This window comes from Cetorhinus maximus, chromosome 23 (assembly GCF_964194155.1).
Source record: "Cetorhinus maximus chromosome 23, sCetMax3.hap1.1, whole genome shotgun sequence".
In the NCBI taxonomy this organism is placed as follows: Eukaryota; Metazoa; Chordata; class Chondrichthyes; order Lamniformes; family Cetorhinidae; genus Cetorhinus; species Cetorhinus maximus.
Genome location: NC_135901.1, coordinates 1,976,871 through 2,002,248, shown reverse-complemented (window position 1 = coordinate 2,002,248; position 25,378 = coordinate 1,976,871). Strand labels below are relative to the sequence as shown.

The following is a 25,378-nucleotide window of genomic DNA, read 5'->3' as shown; positions in this document are numbered from 1 at the left end:
CATCGGCCCATCGAGTCTGCGCCGGTCAAACAAATACCTAATTATTCCAATCCAAATACTTCTTAAATGTTATGAGGGTTTGTGCCTCGACCACCCTTTCAGGCAGTGAGTTCCAGATTCCCACCACCCTCTGGGTGAGAAAATTCTTCCTCGCATCCCCTCTAAACTTCCTACCCTTTACCTTAAAATCCGTCCACCAAGGGGAAAAGTTCGTTCCTGTGTGCCCTATTGTGCCCCTCATAATTTTATGCACCTCAATCATGTCCCCCCTGTGTGCGCTCGGTGTGCAGTGCTCCATTCTGGCGGAAAGATCGAGGAGAGGTAGCAGAAATTGCAGGACAGCCAGGAATAGATGGGGCTGCATTTCTTCATTCCCTTCTGTAACCCCTCTGTCGTTTTATGTACAAAACATTAAAAGGTACATGGCGACGATGTACGGAACTGACTTGCTTATGTAATGGGTTTGAAACCCTTTAGAGTTTCCTGATACAGGTGAAAATCCGACATTTTGAACCTGCAATCTACATTTAGTAGTTTACATTTCTCACTGTTCCTGTTTTAAGAATGAGTTACAGAATTGATTATCTATTAAATGGACTAAAACACCTTTCAAACGCTTCCCAGTATTTTTCATTTTCGTTCATCTGTTGGCATTCACAAAATTTGCAGTTGGAAATGGAACAAAAGCGGAGCCAATTTGGTGACGTCCTTGATTTCTGGATGTTTGTCTCTCCTTAGGCCGCTGTCTCTATCGGTGTCTATGTCTGTGGGTGTTCCTCTGCGTGTGTCAATGTGATTCAGTTCCCTGAGGGAGATGAATGCATTTTTACCATCATAAACTTTACTCACTTTCGTTGTGCATCTTAATGATAAATGGCACAGAGAATAACAGTAGGTTTAAAAGTTGGAAGAGGACTTTAGCCTTCCTGGTGCTGTTGGCGTAACCCTTGGTTAAAATAGTGGACTTATCAAACTAGATGCCGTGAGTTCGATCCCTGCTGTTGCCTGTGGATAAAGCTTAGCTGATGGAAGCGGTGGAAATGTAAACTGTGGGGAGGAGTATCTCGGTTGTGAAGAGATTTAGACACGTCAGGGTAACAAGGATAGAACATGGGAGAATACTTTCCAGATGTGCAAAGCTATTAAGAAGGTCTGACAGAAATTGAAAAAGTGCTGAACCATTTAGGCACAACAAGTAATTAGGAAAGCTAATAGAACGTTATCATTTGCTGTGAGGGGGAATTGAAGTAAGAAGGTTATACTTCAGTTGTACAGGACAGTGATATCAGGAGTACAGTGTAGAGTATTGGCCTCCTTATTTAAGGAAAATGTAAATGCGTTAGAAGCAGTTCAGAGAAGGCTTACTGAACTAATACCAAGAATGGGCGGCTTGTCTTATGAGGAAAGGTGGCAGGCTAGGCCTGCATCCCATGGAGTTTAGAAGGTTAAGAGGCGATTTGATCGAAATCTTTCAGATCCTGAGGGGTCTTGACAGGGTGGATGTGGAGAGGATCTTTCGTCTTGTGGGAGAATTTAGAACCATGGGTCACTGTTTCAAAATAAAGGGTCGCTCATTTAAGACAGAGATGAGAGAAGTTTTTTTCTCAGAGGGTCGTGAGTACTTGTAACTCTCTCCTTCAAAAGGCAGTGGAAGCAGAGTCTTTGAATATTTTTAAGGCACAGCTAGATTGATTCTTGATCAACAAGGGGGTGAAAGGTGATCGGGGTAAGCAGCAGGTTTCAATCAGATCAGCCGTGATCTTATTGAATGGCGGAGAAGGCTTGAAGGGTCGAGTGGCCTACTCCTGCTCCGGGTTCACATGTTCACATGTTCTTTGAGTCCAGAGTGCTTCCTGGCTCAGTGCGAAAATGCCAAAAAGTCAAGGATGATTGAAATTTTCACTGAGCAACATGTAAACTGACAGTGGATTCACTCGGTGCGATGGTGTGTTCCAGTTCTATATGTGCAATCATAGAAACAATTTATATTTGTTGTTTTGAACCCAATATTTCTAATGGGCTGGATGTTATGCACATGTTTGTTCTAATTTATCCCATTTACAAAAATAAATATTCGAAAACTATTTGTGTGGGAGGTTACTGGATAACAGCAGGCCTGGAAATAGAGCAGAGAGAGAGGATCCCTGGGGTAATCTTCAGTGAGTTCAGGAGGATGGTATCAGGGTGAATGGAGAAGGGAGAGAGTATCCCTGGGGTGATGTTCAGAAGAAAGGTATGAGAGAGAATGGAGCAGGGAGAGAGGATCCCTGGGGTGATGTTCCGTGAATTCAGTTGTTTGTTGCGCCTGGCAGGCCGCAGTGCTTGGGAACTTACACGATTTGTGCTCCCTGGTGTTCCTAATAAGCCCCAAACTGTGGTAATAATTTGCAGGATTATTGCTCGATAATGTGTCTGTGTCAGATCGGCCCTAGCCTCTAGGAATCTTCCCATGGTTTGTGTCAACGGTTCAGTCTGCGGTATTTGTGCATTTTTTGTTATTCATTTATGCGATGTGGGCGTGGCTGTCTGGGCCAGCATTTATTGCCCATCCCTAATTGCATTGGATTGTGACGTCTCTGCCCTGTGAGTGTTTAATTGGACAAGGTGGAGAGAGTCCAGGCGAATGCTCTGGGCGCATGGGTTCAAATCCCAACATGGCAGCTGCTGGAATGTGAATTCAATTATTAAAACCTGGGATTGAAAACTAGCCTCAGTAATGGTGTCCATGACAACTGTCACCGATTGTCGTAAAAACCCATCTGCTGCACTAATGTCCTTTAGTGAAGGAAATCTGCCATCCTTACCCAGCCTGGCCGACATGTGATTCCAGGTCGACAGCAATGTGACTGACACTTAACTGCCCTCTGAAATGGCCTCGGAAGCCGGGCTGTTCTGGGCGGCCTTTCCAGCGACACCCACCACATCATGAAAGAGTAAAGAGATAAAAAAACGTTTACTCTCTCTCTCTAACCCCTGCTACACCGACACTGGGAGTGTTTGATGGGACAGTGTAAAGGAAACATTCGTCCTCCATATACTGTCCTGTATGGGCCTCTGATGAAGCAGATCCCTGCTGTTTACAATTACCTGACATGTAACTGTGACAGGCCTGAGTATGAGTGAAATCACCGAGGCTCCCCTCGCTGTGCAATCATCCTGGCTCTGGGGTTTGCCATAAAAAGGTAGAGGTAAAGGTGTATTAACACCGATGGGTCGCTGGATGGCGCAGTGACTCTTTCACTGAAGGACCTTGGGCTCTGAAGAAGAGTCATGAGGAATCGAAACGTTAACTCTTTTTTTTCTCCACAGATGCTGTTGGGCCTGCTGAGTTTTTCCAGCATTTTCTGTTTTTGATTCACATCCCAAACAGGAATGGTTAAAAAAAATCTGGGAAAGGTGAGGAAACAGTGTAATAGGGGAAATGGAGCGGTGTCGATGGGCCTCGGGGAAAGGAGTTCAGCAAAGTCAGTTCGTTTCACATTCATGATTTATTAACAATTTCGGAGAACATTTTACAGAAAAGTTTATTTTAAAGTCAACTGGACTGAATATGATGACTGAGTCACACTGAGAACAGAACACATTCGCTCTGAGCTGCCAACTGTATGTACAGCTGTAACAGAGACCAGAAAGAGAAAACAGGAGCTCAACATAAAGGGAAGGGAATAATTGTGAATGAGGAATGAGAAAAGCTACTTATTTACACATGGAATTTAAACTACTGGGGAATTATAAGCTACAATTACAACACAGCCATAATTATCTCGCACATTTCAAACAGAGAAGCGGAAATACCGTCCATGACTGTCTTAGTTACAAATTCGGAAACATGAACTGAAGGTATTTCATTTTTAGATTCACCGAGAGGACATATTTTAAATTCGTAATACAGAGATCTCAATAAATGGCTGAGGAAAATCTACGGTGTCCAAACTTCAACTGGTCACTTGATCTGCAAAAGAGGATAAAATAATGAAGCAGATGTTTAGAATGTGGGACATTTATGTTAGTGTTTTAATCAATGAAACATTGAGAGATTTTTCAAACCGCTTCTGTCAGTTTGAAGTGTGAGTGGATTGAATCTTCTGACCTTCACCAGAGTGACGGCAGTGCTGTAGAAAATGCTCAGGAAGAACAGGATGATGAATGTGGAAGCAGTTGTCCAGATGTTGCCGTTATCATCCTCAGAGTCTTCAATCCAGGTGCGATCTGTGGAATCTGCGAGGATATAACCGAGGAAATATAATTAGGTTGTTTATTAATCTTGGATATCTTTTAAAAAATATACTCTTTACTCGTTCCTAAGTTATTAATGTATTCTCTAATTTAATGTTCAATATATATCTACTGTTAAGCTCGTGAATTTCAGCAACCTAACTCTGTAACTATCTCCACAGCTGTTCTTCCTTTGCAATCCTCGTATAGTCCGAGTCGGAAAATATAGAAAATTATCTCCAATATCAGTTTATTTTCGAACAATTTCGTACGATCTATTATTGGAGAATATTATGATGGATATCGAGAGAGATTCACTGAGCAACTTATTTGGAAACTGTGAACGTTGCTTTTTAAAATCTCGGATGTGAGTTCCCATCTTGGTTGTCTATTTGTGATGGGAATGTTTGGTGCATCATTAACTTAAATCAGATTCTCAGTAAGAACATTGTTTCAGTGTGCTTTTCGGATCATTATGTAATAGGGACAATTGCCGGAGAATACATCGGTTAAAAAAGTGCATTTGAATTATACCTTCTTCAATAGCCTGGCGTTTGTGTCTTGCTTTAGCTTTTATATATGTGTGCATGAGTATATCGTGCCTTGCATCACTCTTTGTTTCTGTGTCCATATGTGTGTATGAGTATTGAGGTGTGTTCATTTGCCAATGAGTGCTGACTTGTGCATTTCTGTGTCTGCGTCTGCATGTATATTTTGTTTTTTTGCCAATGTGTATGTATGAGTGTGTTATTGTGTGTGTTTATGTATTGATGTCTATGTTTATTTATCACTATCTGTGTTAATGTGTGTTTATGCGTTCTTGTCTGCTAATATGTGTTAATGTTTCTTTTTGTGTTCCACGTATGTGTCAGCATATTAATGTCTGTGTCACAGCGTGTGTGTGTGGGAGAGAGAGAGAGTTATTAATGTGTGCATTTGTGTCTTGATGGATATTTAAAACTATGTATCAATGTGTGTTTATGTTTTCATACGTACTAACGTGTGTTTTTTGTGTTCTCGTGTGTATATGCGTGTTTCATGTTTGTGTCTACATGTGTGCCTGTGAATGTGTTAGTCTGTTCCTCTATGTGTTTGACTGTCTGGGTGTCGTCTACTCATGTGTGTGCATGTGTTCATGTGTATCCATGTACTTGTTTTAATGTATATGATAGTGTGTGCCTTTTTGTCTGTATTTCTGTCATTGTGAATGTGTGATGATGCATATTTGTGTCCTTGTATGAGTCTGCTTGTCTGGTTTTATTTGTTTGTGTGTGTGAGATTGTGTATATGTGTGTTAGTGTGTGTATATGTGTGTGCACGTGTGTATTTGTGTGTGTGTGTGTGTGTGATTGTGTATATATGTGTTCCTGTGCCTGCATTTATGTGTGTATTTGTGTTTATGTGTGATTGTGTGTGCGCGTGTGTGTGTCTGTCTGTGCGTCTGTGCCTGTGTTTGTGTGTGCGCGTATGTGTATTTGTCTATGTGTGTGTGTTTGTGTGTGTGTCTGTGCCTGTGTGTGTGTGTGCCTATGTATGTATGTGTGTATGTTTGTGTGCGTCCACTTATGTCCCTTGTGTGCATTTTTACTATTTTTCAGAGTTTCACCAGGTCCCAACGATCGAGTCTGACCCTGATAGTGAAAATTTTGGTGAATATTTTTAATATTCTGTATAAACGTGTTTTCTGTGAGATGCAAGGTGATATCAGGTGAACGAATGCAGACAATCAACCATCTGCCTCATAAAATTCAGGGGCAGAACCGTGAACAACCCAGGGAGGATTTAATAACCAGTTTAGATTCGGATTATGGGAAATCAATCTTAGCATAAGATTAACTGGAACAGAGTGTGAAAACTTCTTAAAATTATGTTGCATAAGTATATATTTTACAACATTTTAAGCATGATGGGACTTTTAAATTTGTGGCCAGTAAGCTAGAAGCCGACTTCTGCTGTTGGTAACTGGGTCCTTACAGTAGAGGCCCGTTCCCTTCCAGATTCTCTGCTCAGGGACTGACAGTCCAGTGAGTTAATAGTTTTGCTCCGTCTGGTTGGCTAAGCAATTTCCCTTTCGGTTCTCTCTGCTGAGAAGGTGGAGACACACCGGGTTAACCAATGACCTTCCTCGTCTTTCTGTTTAGGAAGTGGAAGTAAAATTGGCTAAAAATTTTCCTTTCAGTTTTCTCTGTTGGGGAAGTGGAGGTACAGTGGGTTAACAATTTCCCTTCCCCACTCTCTGTTGGGGAAGTGGAGGTACAGTGGGTTAACAATTTCCCTTCCCCACTCTCTGTTGGGGAAGTGGAGGTACAGTGGGTTAACAATTTCCCCTCCTCCTCTCTCTGTTGGGGAAGTGGGGGTACAGTGGGTTAACAATTTCCCTTCCACCCCTCTCTGTTGGGGAAGTGGAGGTACAGTGGGTTAACAATTTCCCTTCCCCACTCTCTGTTGGGGAAGTGGGGGTACAGTGGGTTAACAATTCCCCCCTCTCTCTGTTGCGGAAGTGGGGGTACAGTGGGTTAACAATTCCCCCCCCCTCCCTGTTGGCGAAGTGGGGGCACAGTGGGTTAACAATTTCCCTTCCTCCTCTCTCTGTCGGGGAAATGGGGGTACAGTGGGTTAACAATTTCCCTTCCCTTCTCTCTGTTGGGGAAGTGGAGGTACAGTGGGTTAACAATTTCCCTTCCCCCTCTCTCTGTTGGGGAAGTGGGGGTACAGTGGGTTAACAATTTCCCCTCCCCCTCTCTCTGTTGGGGAAGTGGAGGTACAGTGGGTTAACAATTTTCCTTCCACCCCTCTCTGTTGGGGAAGTGGAGGTACAGTGGGTTAACAATTTCCCTTCCCCCTCTCTCTGTTGAGGAAGTGGGGGTACAGTGGGTTAACAATTTCCCCTCCCATCTCTCTGTTGGGGAAGTGGGGGGTACAGTGGGTTAACAATTTTCCTTTCCCCTCTCTCTGCTGGGGAATTGTTGAGATATGTTTCTGTGTGACCCTCACTTCAATTCCCAGTGGGTGCGATGCAGCAACTTAAAGCTGGCATCCATTTTAAAGGAATGGACAATAAGAGAAGCAGCAACACCGAGATCTAAATGTGCTGAGTTTGTTTGCCGGAAATAGGAAATTGTTAGATTTCCCCTCAGTGGGAGGAGAGATGGTGATGTTATTTTGCAGAATCCCGTGATGAATGAGCTTTACTCTGTCTCTAACCCAGGGTGTATCTGAGCTGGGAGCACTGGGTGTACAAGACTTGGTTCTGAGCCCTGGAAATATCCGATTTTAACTAAACAGCTCTAACATTAGCAAAAGTGGAAAACAACATTAATTAAGCGATTGTGCATTTAAATCACAATTGGAGAAAAGGACTTTATTATTTTTTTTATTGAAGTTTGAAACGTAACCGAGAGATTCTCATTGACATGAATTAACGGTGTCCATCAGTGCAAGGGAAATATTCACAAAACTCGGTTTACCACTGGATTTATCAACCGTTCTGTTGATGATCTTCAAGGGGATCGCTTCATGTCCCACCACACAGGAGTAAGAAGCGCCGCTGGCCCACTCCTCCGCTGCAATGGATAACAGGCTGTACATGAAGAAGGAGCTATTGCCGTTCTCCGCCACCACCCCGGTGTTCTTGTAGTTCCCGGGATTCACCGGCTTGTCATTGACGGTCCACTTGACGAAGATCTCTCGGGGGGAGAAACCTCTCACCAAGCAGCTGAGGGAGACGAATCTCTGAGCGGAGACATCTTCTGCCAAGGGCAGGAGGACAGACACGGACGGTTCCCGCAGTTTTGTACCTGCAGAAAATGTACAATAAATGTCAATAAACTGGATAATTTCGTAGACAATGAAACCGCTGGTTAGATGTGAGAGAAACGTGTTTTGTGATGAATATTAAGGGGTTTCATTATCCACTTCTTGGAAATATATCACCGATCCTTCACTATAGCTGAATCAAAATCCTGGAACTCCCTCCCTAACAGCAGTGTGGGTGTATCTACATCACATGGGCTGCAGCGGTTCAAGAAGCCAGCTCAACACCACCTTGTCAAGGGCAATTAGGGGTGGGCATTAAACGCTGGCCCAGCCAGCGACGCCCACATGCCATGAATTAATAAATAAAAATCTTTGGGATCTGTCCGGTTTTCCAGCTCGGGGCAGATGTGGATACAATCCTTTTCCCTGAGAACTTATGGGGTTGGACGAGAAAGGTTCTCAAAGTTTACAGCAAAGAAACAGGCCATTCGGCCCAACTGGTCTGTGTTGGTGTTTCAGCTTCGCACCAGGCTCCTCCCATCTTGCTTCATCTAAACCCAATGGCACAGCCTTCAGTTCATTGTTCATTCATCTACTTATCAATTTCCCCCTGAAAGTCCACAAGCCCAGAGCGTTTAGTTGGCGAAATTGCTAATCAGAGTAGACCATAAATACACTGAATAGTAAATATTGATTCTTACACTTACACTGGAAATAGACACATTGAACTACTTATTGCTTCAATCTCACCGCTCACCTGTTTCCTTGTGGATGGAACTTCTTAAAGGAGTCGGCAGATCCTGATTGCTCACCACGCAATAGAACTCAGCCCCACTCAGCCAGGCTTGTGTCGAGATGTTTACGTTGCTGACCACGCTGTCGGGATCCTCTCCCGGTTGGACGGCGATCTCTGATTTCAAAGGCTTCTTCTCTTGTGTCCAGGACACGAGGACTCCATAAGGAGCATTAGAAACGATGCAGGTTAAGGTCACGGTGGCCTCCAGTAAGACCTGTTCTATTGGCGGTGGCAGTAGAGTAATTGTGGGATCGTTGGGGCAGTGGTCTGGGCCTGTGAGACAGAAATGAAGATCAACCAAAGTTTCACCTTCAGGAGCAGGACAGCAGTATTCAGCCTTCACTCCCTGAAGGAGAATAAATCACCTTGGACATATCAACCTCTAAATATCGTCTTTAATTTTCTTTACACAATGGAAAACCAGCTTGGTCTGTGTAAATCGTTCTCATAATTTAAGTCCTTCAGCCCCGGTGACATTCTCATGAATCTATGTTGCCCCAGTCCCAATACAAATATACCATTCCTGGGCCCTGGAATGCAGTACTGAAAGCCGTTTTATAAATAGGGTGGATGCACTTTCCAACACTCTATCCCGAAGCTGTTACCAGTGAAGGGTTCCAGACACCTTCTGCCTCTCCAAATATGATCAGCTGACTCAGGGTAAAGCTAATGTCAAGTCCACCTCACTCATTCTGTGACGTCAATGCAGAGACGTGACGTGATAAAATCCTTAATGGTGAACAATCCGAATGCAGCCCTTACATCGGAATTAAACAATAACTACATGATAGTAAATTAGAAGTTGTTCCGTCTACTAACTCCAATAAATTCCTGATTTGATTAACATCGGAGAGCAGAATGATCTATTGCTCCCTCGGTTTGTATTTCTTACCCTCACACTTGCTGGCGTTTCGACTTTGGGTGACCCCTTGGTGAGTGACCTGACAGGTATAGACCGCGTCGGTGAACCATGCCCCAGCGGAAACTTTCAGCCGACTGGTCGCCGAGAAGTTCCCGTTCACTTCAAAGGCGGGAGAGGTGACAATTCCTGAATCCATGGGTTGTCCATTCTTCAGCCACTTCACGGTGATTGGATTTGGTCGGAAATCGACGATTGAACAGACGGCGGTTGCAAATTTGTTGGTTGTGATTCCTTCCCGGGAACTCACGGTGAGGAGAACAGTTGGAGGGAAGATGTCAGGAGGACCTTCAAGAAACACAGGTTAAACATTTCTGGGAGAAGAAATTGATAACAGACACAATTAATTCCTATATTTTAATAGGTTCTTTTCCGTTAATAGACAGTAACCCTAGAATTTGCAGGGATCAGATCTATGCAGAGCACTATAAATGTGTTATAACCAAGGCCCTGTACAGGTTAATCACAGCCTTTCTGTTTCTCACAGTTTCCCCAACACTTACATTGCATTTTAATGCTCTTGGCTGAGCCGCTGTATTGAACCTCACACTTGATTTTGCTGCATTCTCCCTCTGACTCGGTGATGGTTAACTGGCTGCTCAGGGTGAAGGTTCCCTTCTGGTTTCTCACTGACGGGTAAGTCTTAAATCCAGTCATCGGCTGCCCATCTTTCTTCCAGGTCAGGCTAGTGATTTCTGGGGAGCAGTCCATCGCCAAACAGCCGTAGGTGACGGAGCCGTCGGTGTTGTGTTGCTGGCAGGAGGAGACCAGGCTGTAGAGAGTGGGCGGAGACGGTGTCGCTGGGAAAGAAAGGCCGATTGAACAAGTTAGACACTGTGATTTGTGAACATTAAGTCACCAAACAACTCAAAATTTGACTATAACTATAAACATATCCTAATATATTCCAACTAAAACCCACATCCACATTTGATCATTTATTATTTCCATCATTTGGTGACCCTCACCTGTCGGTTCCCTCTTTAGAAACCCACACCTCTTTTCCCGCCTCTATCCCATGACTAAAATAGAACATTTTGATGTCATCTGAATGACAACCTTTCAGTGGATTAAAATGGAAGAGCAGAGGATTTCCCCCATTATTTCGCCACCATTTATTTCTCAATCAACAGCACTTGGTGATAGAGAAATTGTCTCGTCATTCATATCATTGCAGTTTGGAAATTGGATCTGTTCAAATTGGCTGATGTTCCCTCCCCTCTCCACGTCCCCCCAAAACAAAGAATAGCAACGACCCTTCGAAAGTACCTTTGCAATGGTACCTATATAATGACCATAGAACTCTAAACTGAATAGCAGTTACAGTAAGTACAACATTTTCCAATCGTATGTACATATGAACATGCGGATTAGTAGCGGGAGTAGGCCATTCTGCCTCTCGAGCCTCCTCCACCAATCACTCCGATCATAGCTGATCTGATTGTGGCGTTAACTCCACATTCCCGCCTACTCTCCGCTAACCTTTGACTCCCTTGTCAATGAAGAATCTCTCTACCTCTGCCTGGAAATATTAATGACTCCTCCTCCATCGCTCTCTGGGGAAGAGAGTTCCAAAGTTTCACGACCTTTGAGAGAAAAATAAAATGTCTTCATTTCCGTCTCAAATGAGAGACCTCTTATTTTTAAACCGTGTTCCCTATCGTTAGTTTCTCTCACAAGGGGAAACATCCTTTCAGCATCCACCCTGTCAATTTCCCTCAGGATCTTATATGTTTCAATAAAATCAGCTCTCATTATTCTAAAATCCAATGGACACAGGCCCAGCCTATCCAAACTCTCCTCATGAGATAACCGACAACACCTCTCAGTATCATTTATATGAACATTCTCTGAAGAGCTTCTAATGCTTTTATAACCTTTCTTAAATGAGACCAAATCTGGACACAGTAATTCACAGGGTCTCATCAACGCCCTGTTAAAATGTAGCAAAACATTCTTATTTTTATATTCTATTCCCTTTGTAGTAAATGACAAGATTCCCTTTGCCTTCCTCATCACTTGCTGTTCCTGTGTTATAACTTTTTGTGATTCATGCACGAAGGGATCCACATTCCTCTGTACCTCAGGGTTCTGCAATCTCTCTCCCTTTCAATAATATGCTGATTTTGTATTCTTCAATCCAAAGTGGACAAGTTTATATTTTTCCACATTATACGGCATCTTCATTTTTTTGCCCACTCACTTAACCTATCTATGTCCCTTTGCTGACCTTTATCCCCTCTTCACCATTTACGTTCCTATCTATCTTTGTGTTATCAGCAAATTTAGCAAATTCATTCAGTCCTTTCGTTCATAGTAATTTGTAAATAGTTGAGGCCGCAGCATTGATCCCTGTGGCACTTCACTTGTCACATCTTGCCAACCTAAAATAAACAATTTATCCCAACTCTCTGTTTCCTGATAGCTAACCAAACTTCTACCCGTGCTGAACTGTGACAGCCGACACCATTATTTTGTGTAGTAACCTTTGATGTGCCACTTTGTCAAATGCCTTCTGGGAGCACAAGTACAGCAGATCCACAGATTCCCCTTTATTCATGTTCCTTTTTGCTTCCCCGAAAGGCCTCAAATAAATAAGCCAAACATGATTTCCCTTTCACAAAACCATGATGGATCCACATAATTGCATTTGGATTTTCTGAGTGACCCATGATAGACTCCATAATAATAGATTCCAGCATTTTTGTTCTGACAGATGTTAAGCTCATTGGCCTGTAGTTTCTTGCTTTCCCTTTCCCTCCTTTAATTAATATAAAAGCCTCATTCTCTATTTTCCAATCTGATGAGACCTTTCCAGAATCTAGGGAATTTTGGAAAATTAAAACCAATGCCTGTGCTATTTTAGCAACCACCTCGTTAAGGCCAAAATATTTGTGCAACTTCTCTGCCCATTTCCTTATTTTCCTTTATTACGGACTTGTCCCATCCGTGTCCCGTGGCTGGATTGTGGCTCCCGAAGCCCCTCTTTATGGACCCTGGAGCCGTTGTTCAAAATGCTGGTAAAACGGGTAAATGGAGTTGAAGATATCCGTATCTTCAATTGCTCCTCCAATCACAGGCGGGTCTTCTATCCCGTTAGCGGCTGATAGGCTGGCTTGTGGGCCTATCAGCAGTAAAAGTGGGAGACAAACAGGTTGTGATTGGAGGGGCAGCGAACACCCGCTGGAGAAAGGCGCAGGGAGCCGGGGGGAAGCGCACAGACACATTGTCTCCCTTCTATCCCAGGCACTTAGCGCCTTTCCCCGGGAATAGGCAGGATTTCAGGAGGAGGAGAGACAATGAGGGAGAGAGAGAGGGAGAGATAGGGAGAGTGGGGCCCAGGGCCTCGGCTCGCAACTACTTTAGACGGGCTCTCCCCGCTATAGCCCGGCCTCCCTGCCCTTCCCCCTCTCTGCCCTGTCCCCCCGCCTTTCTGCCCTTTCCCCTTCCGCCTCTCTGCCCTTCCCCCCCATGCATCTCTGCCCTTTCGCCCTCCCGTCTCTCTGCCCTTTCCCCCTTCCGCCTCTCTGCCCTTTCCACCCTCCCTCCACTCCGCCCTTTCCCCCTCCCGCCTCTCTGCCCTTTATCCCTCCCGCCTCTCTGCCCTTTCCCTCTCCCGCCTCTCTGCCCTTTCCCCCTCCCGCCTCTCTGCCCTTTCCCCCTCCCGCCTCTCTGCCCTTTCCCTCTCCCGCCTCTCTGCCCTTTCCCCTTCCCGCCTCTCTGCTCTTTCCCCCTCCCGCCTCTCTGCTCTTTCCCCCTCCCGCCTCTGCCCTTTCCCCCTCCCGCCTCTCTGCCTTTTCCCCCTCCCTCCTCTCTGTCCTTTCCCCCTCCCGCCTCTCTGCCCTTTCCCCCTCCCGCCTCGCTGCCCTTTCCCCCTCCCGCCTCGCTGCCCTTTCCCCCTCCCGCCTCGCTGCCCTTTCCCCCTCCCGCCTCGCTGCCCTTTCCCCCCCGCCTCTCTGCCCTTTTCCCCTCCCGCCTCTCTGCCCTTTCCCCCTCCCGCCTCTCTGCCCTTTCCCCCTCCCGCCTCTCTGCCCTTTCCCCCTCCCGCCTCTCTGCCCTTTCCCCCTCCCGCCTCTCTGCCCTCCCCCTCCCGCCTCTCTGTCCTTTCCCCCTCCCGCCTCGCTGCCCTTTCCCCCTCCCGCCTCTCTGCCCTTTCCCCCTCCCGCCTCTCTGCACTTACTCCATGGCTCTCTGATCTTTTGCACTGGCTCTCTGAACATTACCCCAGCTCTCTGCCCTTTTCCCCCTTCCGCATCTCTGCCCTTTCCCCCTCCCGCCTCTCTGCCCTTTACCCCCTCCGCCTCTCTGACCTTTCCCCCTCCCTCGTCTCTAACCTTTCCCCCTCCCTCCTCTCTGACCTTTCCCCCTCCCTCCTCTCTGCCCTTTCGCCCTCCCTCCTCTCTGCCCTTTTCCCCTGCTGCCTCTCTGCCCTTTACCCCTCCCACCTCTCTGCCCTTTACCCCTCCCGCCTCTCTGCCCTTTCCCCCACCCGCCTCTCTGCCCTTTCCCATTCCCACCTCTCTGCCCATTCCCCCTCCGCCTCTCTGCCCTTTCCCCCTCCCTCCTCTCTGCCCTTTCCCCCTCCCGCCTCTCTGCCCTTTCCCCCACCCGCCTCTCTGCCCTTTCCCCCACCCGCCTCTCTGCCCTTTACCCCTCCCTCCTCTCTGCCCTTTACCCCACCCGCCTCTCTGCCCTTTACACCCTCCCGCCTCTCTGTCCTTTCCCCCTCCCGCCTCTCTGCCCTTTCCCCCTCCCTCCTCTCTGCCCTTTCCCCCTCCCGCCTCTCTACCCTTTCTCTCCCCCCGCCTCTCTGCCCTTTCCCCCTCCCGCCTCTCTGCCCTTTCCCTCTCCCGCCCCTCTGCCCTTTCCCCCCTTCCTCCTCTCTGCCCTTTCCCCCTCCCGACTCTCTGCCCTTTCCTCCCCGCCTTTCTGCCCTTTCTCCTCCAGCTCTCTGCTCTTACTTCACGAGTGTCTGCGATTTCGCCCGGCCCTCTGACCTTTTCCCCTGTTCGCTGACCTTTGCCCCGTTTCTATGCCATTCCCCCCCAACCCCTCGGCTGCCTACCCTTTCCCCCGCCTCCCTGCCTTTTCCCCAGGCTTTCTGCGCTTCCACCAATGCTCATCGCTCCATTCGGCACTGCTCGGCCTCAGGCATCGCTTCCAGGTCTCTCTTCCCCACAGTTCCTGCCCTCCCACACCCTGAAAAGTGATCGAGTGAGTGAGCGTGTGCATGATTGACAAAGTGAGGGTGGCTGAGTGAGAGTGAGAGTGGGTGGCTGAGTGAATGAGGGTGCGTGGGTGAGTGAAGGAGTGAATGAGGGTGGGTGGTGAGTGAGCGTGGACAGGTGTCTGAATGTGGTGAGTGAGGATGGATGAGTGAGTGAGGATGGGTGATTGAATGAGGGTAGATGAGAGTATGAGTGAGGGTTGGTGGGTATGTGAGGGTGGGTATGTGAGTGAGGGTGGGTGTGTGAGGGTGGATGGATGAGTTATTTAGTGTGAGTGAAGATAGGTGAGTGAGGATGGGTGGGTGAGTGAATTTGAGTGAGGATGAGTGAGGGTGGATGAGGAAAGATGGGTGCTTGAGTGTGAGTGAATGAGTGTGAGTGAGTGAGGGTTAGTGAGTGAGGATGAATGAGTGTGTAATTGATGGTGAGTGAATGAGGGTGAGTGAGTGGGGGTGAGTGAGGGTGGGTGAGGGTAGGTGAGTGAGGGTGGGTGAGTGAGTTTGAATGAGGCTGGGTGGGTAAGGGTGAGTGAGGGTGAGTGAGTGAGTGAGTGTGAGTGAGCGAATGAGCAATTGATGGTGAGTGAATGAGGGTGAGTGAATGGGGGTGAGTGGGTGAGGGCGAGTGAGGGTGCGTGAGTGAGTGAAGGCTGAGTGAGTGAGGGTGAGTGAGTGAAGGTTAGTGAGTTATTGATGGTGAGTGAATGAGGGTGAGTGAAGGTGGGTGAGGCTGGGTGAGTGAGTGAGGGTGGGTGAGCGAGGGTGGGTGAGTGAGGGTGGGTGAGCGAGGGAGTGAGGGTGAGTGAGTGAGGATGAGGGAGTGAACATGGGTGAGTGAGGGTGGGTGAGCAAGGGTGGGTGAGGGAGGGAGTGAGGGCGAGTGATTGAGGGTGAGTGACTGAGGGCGATTGAGTGAGGGCGAGGGTCTGAGGGTGAGTGAGTGAGTGATGGTGAGTGAGGGTGAGTGATTGTGGGTAGTGAGGGTGCCCAGGTGCAGGAGGCTCATCAAGGCGATGTTTCTCCGGATGATTTTCTGCTCTGGCTCAGCTTTCCATTGCCTGTTGTCCACAGCCGAGCTGGGGGCTCCTCCATTCGGATCCACCACCTCCACCTCCTCCTCTTCCTCTCCATCGATCCTGTCCCGATTCTCCATATTGATCAGCTTTCAGTAACACCGGCTGTGTAAACTCAGGCAGCAGTGTAGATCGCTGACCAGCTGTTTTAATGCTGATGCCTTTCTTTAAGAAACCCGTGTCAGTGCGAGAATAGGCAGACTGAGGGGGCTGGAGTAGACGGTTACAGCAAAACCAGGATGTGCCGTGCAGGCATCTTGCACCAAGTGTGCACCAGTGTTGTGGATCCAGGCAGCCGTGGTCTCCGCCACATCCCTCCCCTTTCCGTGTTCCTTTGTGTTTGGTTCAACACTTGGAAATTCTCCACAAATATAGTGATGTCACCTGTGTAATTTCATTTTACACAACAGGTCCTCAGAAATGGAACAATGAACATGCATGCAGCTTCACGGCTTTTCATTCTGCAATTAGTATTTTCAGCCCACTTCTCATGTGAGAATGTTTGTGTGCATGAGAAAGAGAAAGAGAGAGAGAGTGCAAGTGTATGTATTTTTGAGAGAGAGACAGAGAAAGAGACAGACAGAGAGAGAGAGAGAGAGAGTGTGTGTGTGTGTGTGAGTGAGATAGGGAGTATAAGTGTGAGAATATGTGAGATAGAGAATGTGTGTGTGAGAGAGAGAGAGAATGAGAGAGACAGTGTGTGAGAGAGAGGGAGAGTGTGTTTTTATGTGTGTGCCATAGGGAGTATAAGTGTGAGAGTGTCTCAGACAGAGAAATGTGTGTGAGGGAGAGCTACTGTGTTTGTGATAGAGAGAGCAACTGTGTGTGTGTGTGTGTGTGTGAGAGAGAGAGTGTAGGGGTGTGAGTGATATGTAGAAAAATGTGTGAGAGTGTGTGAGAGAGAGAGCCAGTGTGTGTGTCAGAGAGACTGTGTGTGTGAGAGCGAGTGTGAGAGACAGTGCATGTGTGAGAGAAACAGTGTGTGTGAGAGGGAATGTGTTTGTGTTTCTGTGTGTGCGTGAGAGAGAATGAGGATGTGTGTGTGTGTCAGAGAGTGTTATGTGTCTGTGTGTGAGTGAGAGAGGGAGAATGGAGAGTGTGTGCATGTGTGAGAGTGTGAATGTGTGTGGGAGAGAGGGTGCACGTGTGTGAGAGTGTGTGTAGTTGAGAGAGTGTATGTGTCTGAGAGAATGTGAGTGTCTGTGTGAGAGTGTGTGTGAAAAAGAGAGGCAATATGTGAGAGGCAGGGTGTGTGCGTGTTAAAGAGAGTTTGTGTGTGAGAGGGAGAATGTGAGAAAGAGAGTGTGTGTGTATGCATGTGTGTGTGACAGAGAGAGAAAGAGAGAGTGTGTGTCTATCAGAGAGAGTGCGTGTTAGTGAGTGTGTGCAGGTGTGTGAGAAAGAGTCTGCGTGACAGAGAGAGTGAGCGAGTGAGGGTGTGTGGTAAAGAGACTGAGTGTGTCGAGGTAGATCAGCCATGATCTTACTGAATGGTGGGCAGGATCGAAGGGCCGAATGGCCTCCTCATGCTTTCATTTCTGTCATTCATTCCTCCCCCTGCAGGCGGCAATCCAATGACTCAGTTTTTGATGGCGGCTCCTTTTCCCCAAATCCCCCGCGGCTGGTTGTTTGGAGCGGGAATCTGGTCATTGTCCATTTCAATCATTTAAATAACTCACAGCCTCTGATCAGATCAGAACAGGCGCTGCTCTCTGGAGCCTCACTGTCACTCCCTGATTCTGTTTGTTCTGAAATTGTGCTCAAGTTCAGCTCACTCACATTCAATGATTTTCTGATACTCAAAATGCTTAAACATAATTGATTCATTAAAATTTATACATGTTCTCTCCAGAAATATTGTTAAAAACAATTAATGTGCGTCATTTCACCCGAGCAATGGAACAACTAATTTTCACAGATCTGGCTAGAGAACCCACAGTTCGATGCTGATTCAGTTTGTTTGACCTCTGCGGGGAGAAGACTCTCAGGTCAGGAACAGGACAAGTTAAGATATGGATTAAAGCCCCCACTCCTCCTCCAGTACACTCCTGTCATCAGCTACAAGGGTGGGATTCAACAGAAAGCCAACTCTCCACTGAATTGTCAAACACTCCGGGTCAGGTACAGCATCGGTTTGACATAAAATAAAACTCTCTCTACATTGTTCCATCAAATATGCCCAGGAGAGGGTTCAATCCGGTTTTGATATAAATGCTGTGCTGCAGGTGCCGGTCAGAGGCTGGGAATTCTGTGGCGAGTAATTCAACACCTATCGCCCAAAGAAAACTGACCATCTACAAGGCACAAGTCAGGACTGGGATTGAATAGATTTCACTTACCTCAATGTGTGAAACTTCAAAAAACCCCAAGGAACTCGATACTATCCAGGACAAAGCAGCCCACAGAATTGGTACCCCATCCACTACCTTAAACTTTCACTCCCTCCCCCACCGACGCACAGTGACAGCAGTGTGTACCATATACAAGATGCAATGCAGCAACTCACCAAGGCTCCTTCAAAACCCGCAACCTCTCCTAACTAGAAGGACAAGGGCAGCAGGTGCTTGGAAACACCTGTATGTTCCCCTCCAAGACACTGAACATCCTGACTTGGAACTATATTGCCGTTCCTTCAATGTCAATGGGTCAAAATCCTGGAACTCCCGACCTAACAGCACTGTGAATGTACCTGCAGCTATTCAAGGAGGTGGCATTTCAACACTTCCTCAAGGATGGGAAATTAGGATGGGCAACAATGCTGGCCTTGCCAGCGACCCCAACATCCTATGATAGGATTAAAAATAAGATACAGGCTAATTTCTTCCTCCGCATTGTCCAATCAAATAGGTAAAGGACTGCTACAGCACGGATTAAAATAAGATAAAACTCTCTCTGCATTTCCTAACCGAACACTCCCAAGACAGATACATCACTGGCTTAAAATCGACCAAACCTCCTTCGACAGTCTGTCGTTTCTGAATTGTCCTTTCTGACTGTCACAATGGGTTGGGTATCTCATTTCTGAGGCGCCTGGTCAAAAAGTCAAACTTTCACATTTCTCACAAATACAAGTTTTTTGAAGAAATAAATCAAATTGCACTTCCTGAAATACAGGAGAGTGAACCAGAAGGTTAACAGCCAGCCAGGAAGATTCCTGGTCCCAACACAGTGACCACGCGCACAGAAACAGAACAGACACAAATGGTGCAACAATCGAGTTCCCAGCAGATAGAGCTGTTCAATCTGTCCATTTCATTCAAGCTGTTTGATTCTAATTGATCAATGGTGAATTTGCTACAATTATTCTATGACTTCTTTGAAATGAAAGATGAGTTTCATTTCAAAACTCCCTTTGAAGTCCATCTAATTCTCCGTCTGACTCAAATCGCCAAACGATGTATGATTTAAGTTACCCTGAAAATGAGCACAGCAAATACTACAGATTCAGGATAATTGGTTGTCCGTCATAGAGACTCAATGACAGGGTAAGAATTAAACAAATAAGGAAACATTCACATTGAAAACCCATTACCCACTGATTTGATTTGATTTTAGGTATAAATATAACCAATAAAAACATCGAGGCGAAACACCTTATCGAGCTGAGCACAGCTGAGTAAGAAAAGTATTCTTTTCTGAATTCATTTTGGATACAATTCAAAATTCTCTCCACCCTTTGAGATTTTGCATCTCTATAATGTCCAGTATACTATTTAATTGTTGGAGTTCATTTATGTTGAATTAATTATCACTGATATTATATTGTAAGTTAATTATCTTGTTATTGTCAATTCATTTTCTTGTTAGCTGATTTCTACTTTATAATAAAAATAGTTTTCAATAATTGAAAATTTGTTTCTCCCTGGTACTTTGTGAAATAATTGGGGTTTATTTAAATCAACCTGACACTGAAACAATGTTGAACAATAAACTTCAAATTACTAGATGGTAATAGTCAGGCAAGTATATCAATTTTACTTAAATCTGATCAATATTTACTATTTTATTTTTACTTCTCCTGCTCTGTTTTAACGGACAAAATTGTAAACTATGTGTTTCTAAACGGATTGAGAAATCATAAATTCCATCTATTCTCATTGAGTAATTCACACGACGAATTTATGAGTTGAATATTTGAAACACTTTCAAATCTGGCCGGGGTCACATCACATTAACTGTCGATGAGGTGTAATATCATATGTTTGCTGAATCAAACTTGTCTTAACTCCGAGCTATATGTAAACAAATGTTCCTGGCAGTTATTTATTATCAATGAAAGTGCTTCCTAGGTAACAATCCCTATAATTTAATTGTTAAATATATTGTTCACTGAAAGAAGATCCAAATTGATCAGTATACAATTTGATGAGAACAATTCATTCAGATCATCTGCAACACTGAAATATAACCGGCAAATTGATTCCAGATTTTGTTCTTCAATTTAATATTTAATAAGAATTAAGCATGAATCTCAGATATAATCTGTTCTTTTCCTATAATTCTATTCTGTGTACAGCACAGCTATGGGAGACAGGATGTTGTTATTAAGTTCAAAACTAATACTAATGTTTGCAATTAAATTAACCTGTTCGAATTTCAAGCTTTTACTTGTCAATCTCTATTTATATGCAGTCTGCACCTTCCTCCAGTTCAAAAAAAATGTAAGAACAATTCCTTTACTGCCAGCGAATTACACCCCCCAGTAAACTGTTTAAAATTGGATTAGTGACAATTATCTCGCTATCCAAATCCCAATGACATTGGAGGAATAATGTGGTTACGGCTGCACAGAAAGAATGTAATAACCGGATAGACATATTGCCAAACTGCAATGTCAAACTCCTCTTTAAGTCAATGCAAAAGTTATCAGGGACATAAAAAAGTAATTCAAAATCTCTTTTGAAACTGAACAATTCTGTAGAGTCAGTATATTCTTACTGAAATTTTTTCATGCATAATCACAAAATATTTCCAGCCTAAAAACTTTCCCGATCATGTTAATTGTGCGCAGAGCACAGCAGAATTGTGAAAGGCGATTAATGATCAATTTGGTTAATATGAAAGCTGTTCCGTCAATATGGAGAAATGTTACCACATTATAATTGTTTGAATTGTATTAATTTTACTCTACAATTTGAAAACTTGGTAATTGTATTGTTTCTGATTGCAGTAACGAATTATGTTCTGAATGAGCGTCATAATCCATGGTTTAGTTTATTCTGCAATTATCAATTAAAATAAAGACAAAATGTTCTAACACATCTGTAAATGCTTTTTTAGCCATTTCTGAAGCCTCTTTGTTTTCTGCCTACAATCGCGCTTCAAGCAGATACAAACGCGTAGGCTGCTTCGATTCAATCGCAAAACGTGTAACCGCTCAATGTCACCGAGTTTAAACAATGCAGAAACAATTCAGAACCGCCAAACCGTTTCATAAATTCTACTAATTCAAAGTCACCCAGACACACAATCTCCTCAGCAGAAAAACACCAAAATCACATCACTGAGGGACTGAAACCCGTTTCATGGAGAAGCAGCTCAATTCTACAAACACTTCCAACAGAATCCAATGTAACATTGCAAGAAAATCTCAATATCGAATCCAGACAACCGCTCGTCACCAAATGAATGAATAATTAAGCTAAACAGAAATATGGAATAATGTCAACGGCATTGTGACATGTTCAATAAATTAATATTGAAATTTAAGCTTTTTGTTAATATTGGATTTGATTTCAAACCTTTTTAAACCCTTGTGCAGTAGATGGTAAAACCAGCAGCCATTAAATGTCACCGAGGTTAAACATTGCAGAAACGTCAAACTGTTTTTACAACTGTTAGATATTTCAAGTACCCCGGCCACACATTATCCTCAGCAGATAAACACCAAATCACAACAACCAGGGTCTCAGCAGCACTTTTTAATCAAAACACAGCGGAATTATATGACTCAATTTCAGCAGAATCACATGAAACATTGTAAAAACTTCTGCATACAGAATCCACCAAACCCAGGTTTCATTTGCTGAATGAATTATTAAAATAGACAAAAAAAAGCAAAGACTCAAATAAAACAGTTACTAAATAAATGTGTGGTTCTTACCTGCAGTCACCGTCACCATGGTCCCTTTCCCCCAGTAGTCCATAGCGTCACAGTGTTACATTCCCTGGGCTGTGCCATACAATAACTGTCCCTGCACGAAAAAGACAGCAATCCACCATTATTTTAAATATTCATAAGTCAGAGGCAAAGTAAGATCACGATGAATCTTCACGAAATTATATTTGCGTTTGTGGATATCTTTAGCTATTCATCAAAGATCCTCATGTTTTATAATTCACAGAATTACACATGAACATGTTATTGAATTCACCAATTGATGAATGGATAATTATCACAGCTTTTCCATCTTAAACCATGTTTTTTGGGTAGTGCTGGACGGAAATAATACTTCACTGTAAATATAGCAGGATTGTAAAAGCGAGCGCTGACCCAGGCAGACTCAATTAGTGCTGAGGGGTTTTTGTATTGACAGTAACTGCTGTGCCATCCCGTATATCACAGTGAGACACATCATGTCAAATACTGCGGCAGATTGTTAACTGTAAATACAGAGATTTAATCTCACTGCGCTCTCAAAAACCCGATTCCGACTCGCGTAAGAGTGAATCAGTGAGATATTTCAGCCTGTGCTAGTCATTATATTTATAAATGTGATTGGAATACTTTTAAACCCTCTGTGCAGATTTAGAGTGTCCGTCAACACGAACAAAGCGGAAGACTTTCATATATTTTTGCAAACCTCTACCCATTATTTTATTTAACTCTCATTTTCTTTGACGTTCCTGTTGTGATCGTGATCACCAATTTGAACAAACTCCTTCTGAGGTTTTTGTATGAGGATGTCGCTGTGCACAGCAATGTGACCCACTGTAGGATCACCGTGAAATACACCCGCACAAAAACTCTCTGTTCAGTGCTGCCTCTCAATATTCACTTCAAATGGACGTTTACTTCTGAGCTAGTTTAGTATTTATGCAGCAATTTACAAAACTCAATGAACAGAGACCCCCTCCAAGTATCAGACATATTAAAATGAACATTATATTCAGGTCTGTAATTGCGGAAACTGTTAACAGTAAATATAAACACAGCCAAAAGCTCAGCCCATTATATCAATTGGTTTGTTAGGTTTTACTGTTATATTTGCTGTTTTACTTTTGTCAGAAGCGGCTTGTTGTCTGGTCCTGATCATTACAGTTAATATTAACATTTAAAAGAAGTACTGACCGTCAGGTTATGATGGAAGTTGTTGAGTCCCTCTCGATCTGTTCTTGTTCGGGTCCAGCCCTGGTTCCTCTCGCTGTGGTCTGCTGCACAGTAATAGATGGCGGTGTCTTCAGTCTTCAGGTTCGTCATGTCCAAGGAGAAGATGTTCCTTGAAGTGTCTTTGGACGCAGTGAATCGATTCTTAATTGCTGGGGCGTAGTCGTTGTTGGATGAACTATAGTAGGTAACCAGCCACTCCAGCCCCTGTCCGGGAACCTGTCGGATCCAGCTCATGTAAGCATTGCCAAGATCGAAGCCGCTGGTTTTACAGGTCAGTCTCAGAGAGCCTCCGGGACGCCCGGTCTCTGCCTCTGGCTGAGTCAACACAACCTCCGACTGGACACCTGTAAAAAATATATCAAAAATCCCGAGGATTAACCCTGGTGAAATGATTCCTGGCTCTGTAACATTCCAGAGAGAGATTAACACTGAGACAGTAACAGTGAGAGACTTGGACAATAAAAACTACTCACCGGATAAGAAAGTCAGCAACAAACTGAGAGAAATCGCCGACCTCATCCTTCTGTTCATTTGGGGAAAATGGTTCTGTCCAGAACTCAGTGAACAAACCAGCTCCCTGACTGTTGGATTCCGGTCCCAGTGAGCGGCATTTAAATACCCGGCAGAAGGGGGCGGGTTTCCAGGCGCCGCCTGTTGATTCCCTGGTGGAGGCGGCGACTGGATCCACGCCCCACCTTTCACACCCCCAACAGAATGGACTCAGATATTTACAATAGGTTATTGTTAATAGTGGACATTTTATCTGTATCGGGATATTTGGCTGAATGGATTCATTGTAATGGTTCTAATGGTGAAATTCTAGTTAAGGATCAGTTGATAAAAATAACTAATTTCATTGTAAATTAAGACCCTTTATTTCTACACTACTTCACATGGGGCTGAATCTAAAAAACATTTCACTACATTATCAGGAAATAAAGGGTCTGTCAGCCTGTTTTGCAGCAACTCCGGGTCTCTATCTCATTACAGCAATAAAGTATCATCAGTCATAGGAATTATTATTGATTTATGTTTATGGATGAGCAAAGTGATTCTATTTACAGTGTGGGTGGTTATCACTGTACAATTTGGGTCCGCAGATAAGAAGAAACTCCTCACATTATATCATGTCTCTCATTGCATTTCTCGAATAGCCCCTGACCCTAAAAAAGCCCTTTGAAATTTAGCGGTAAAAGAAGCCCGTCTGCCTGGTAATTAAACAGTAAGTTTACAGAGAAACGTAAAATTTACATCAACTTTTGACAGAGAAGTGAATGAATCAGAACGGACACGGGGATCAGCAAAGTTATCCTTCAGCATCCAAATCACTGCAGCTAATTCTATTCGCCTCCCGCTGTCCACTATTCACTGGCATTGGGAACACGGGGTATCAGGGCTTTGCGGCATATTGCACAATATCACAGAGAATAAATGTTTTATCTTCCACTGAAGCGGGTCATGAACTGGTCATTTCTCCACTCATTGGCAGCTATGAGAGGGACTGTTAAATAATCGAAATCAGCACAAATTAAACTGTACAGTACACGGTGCTAATCAGGTATAAGAGATCCCTCAGGTTAAATGAGGTGCTGAACTCGGAGAATATTCAAGGAACTCCTGCGGGTTTAAGGCAATTCTATGATTTTCTTTTAATTTAATTTATTTTATTTTTTTTTTGCCATTCTACTCAACTCATTAGACTGGGGTATTGGGACCATTAACATTGCGAGCTCGCACTTCATGAAGTTCTTAATAAACCGGCTTTAATAACTGAAATGCCCTTTACTTAGAAATAATATAAATTACATAGTATACGGTCAATTTCCTGATCGTGTTTAATCTCAGTGAACACGACATTCATTAAAATATTTGCTTGGATGAAATGCCATTTAAAATGTGCCTTTCGTGTGCGACAGAAACATTTATTGTTTGAATGGCTAAATCCCATTTTCTTCATTCATATCCAGGCTAATCTGCCCCACACAGTCAGGGACGCTAGAATGTCCAATTTTGTTTACAGGAAGCATCTGCGGGTTTGTGCAGTAAATGAAAGATCTGTTTC

General features: G+C 44.4%; 2 protein-coding genes and 1 gene segment (V, D, J or C); 2 read left to right on the top strand and 1 right to left on the bottom strand.

Moving 5' to 3' along the window:
- Positions 1-25,378, top strand: part of LOC144698102 (uncharacterized) — an 862,314-nt gene that overhangs the window by 508,042 nt on the left and 328,894 nt on the right. The window lies entirely within an intron of this gene.
- The window catches only part of LOC144698105 (uncharacterized), a 388,932-nt gene that overhangs the window by 268,436 nt on the left and 95,118 nt on the right, over positions 1-25,378 (top strand). The window lies entirely within an intron of this gene.
- On the bottom strand, positions 7,621-23,888 carry LOC144698096 (Ig heavy chain C region-like). The segment is given in 6 exon segments: positions 7,621-8,012; positions 8,729-9,034; positions 10,190-10,486; positions 22,090-22,135; positions 23,332-23,660; positions 23,790-23,888. Coding segments are annotated over 6 exon segments (1,428 nt in total).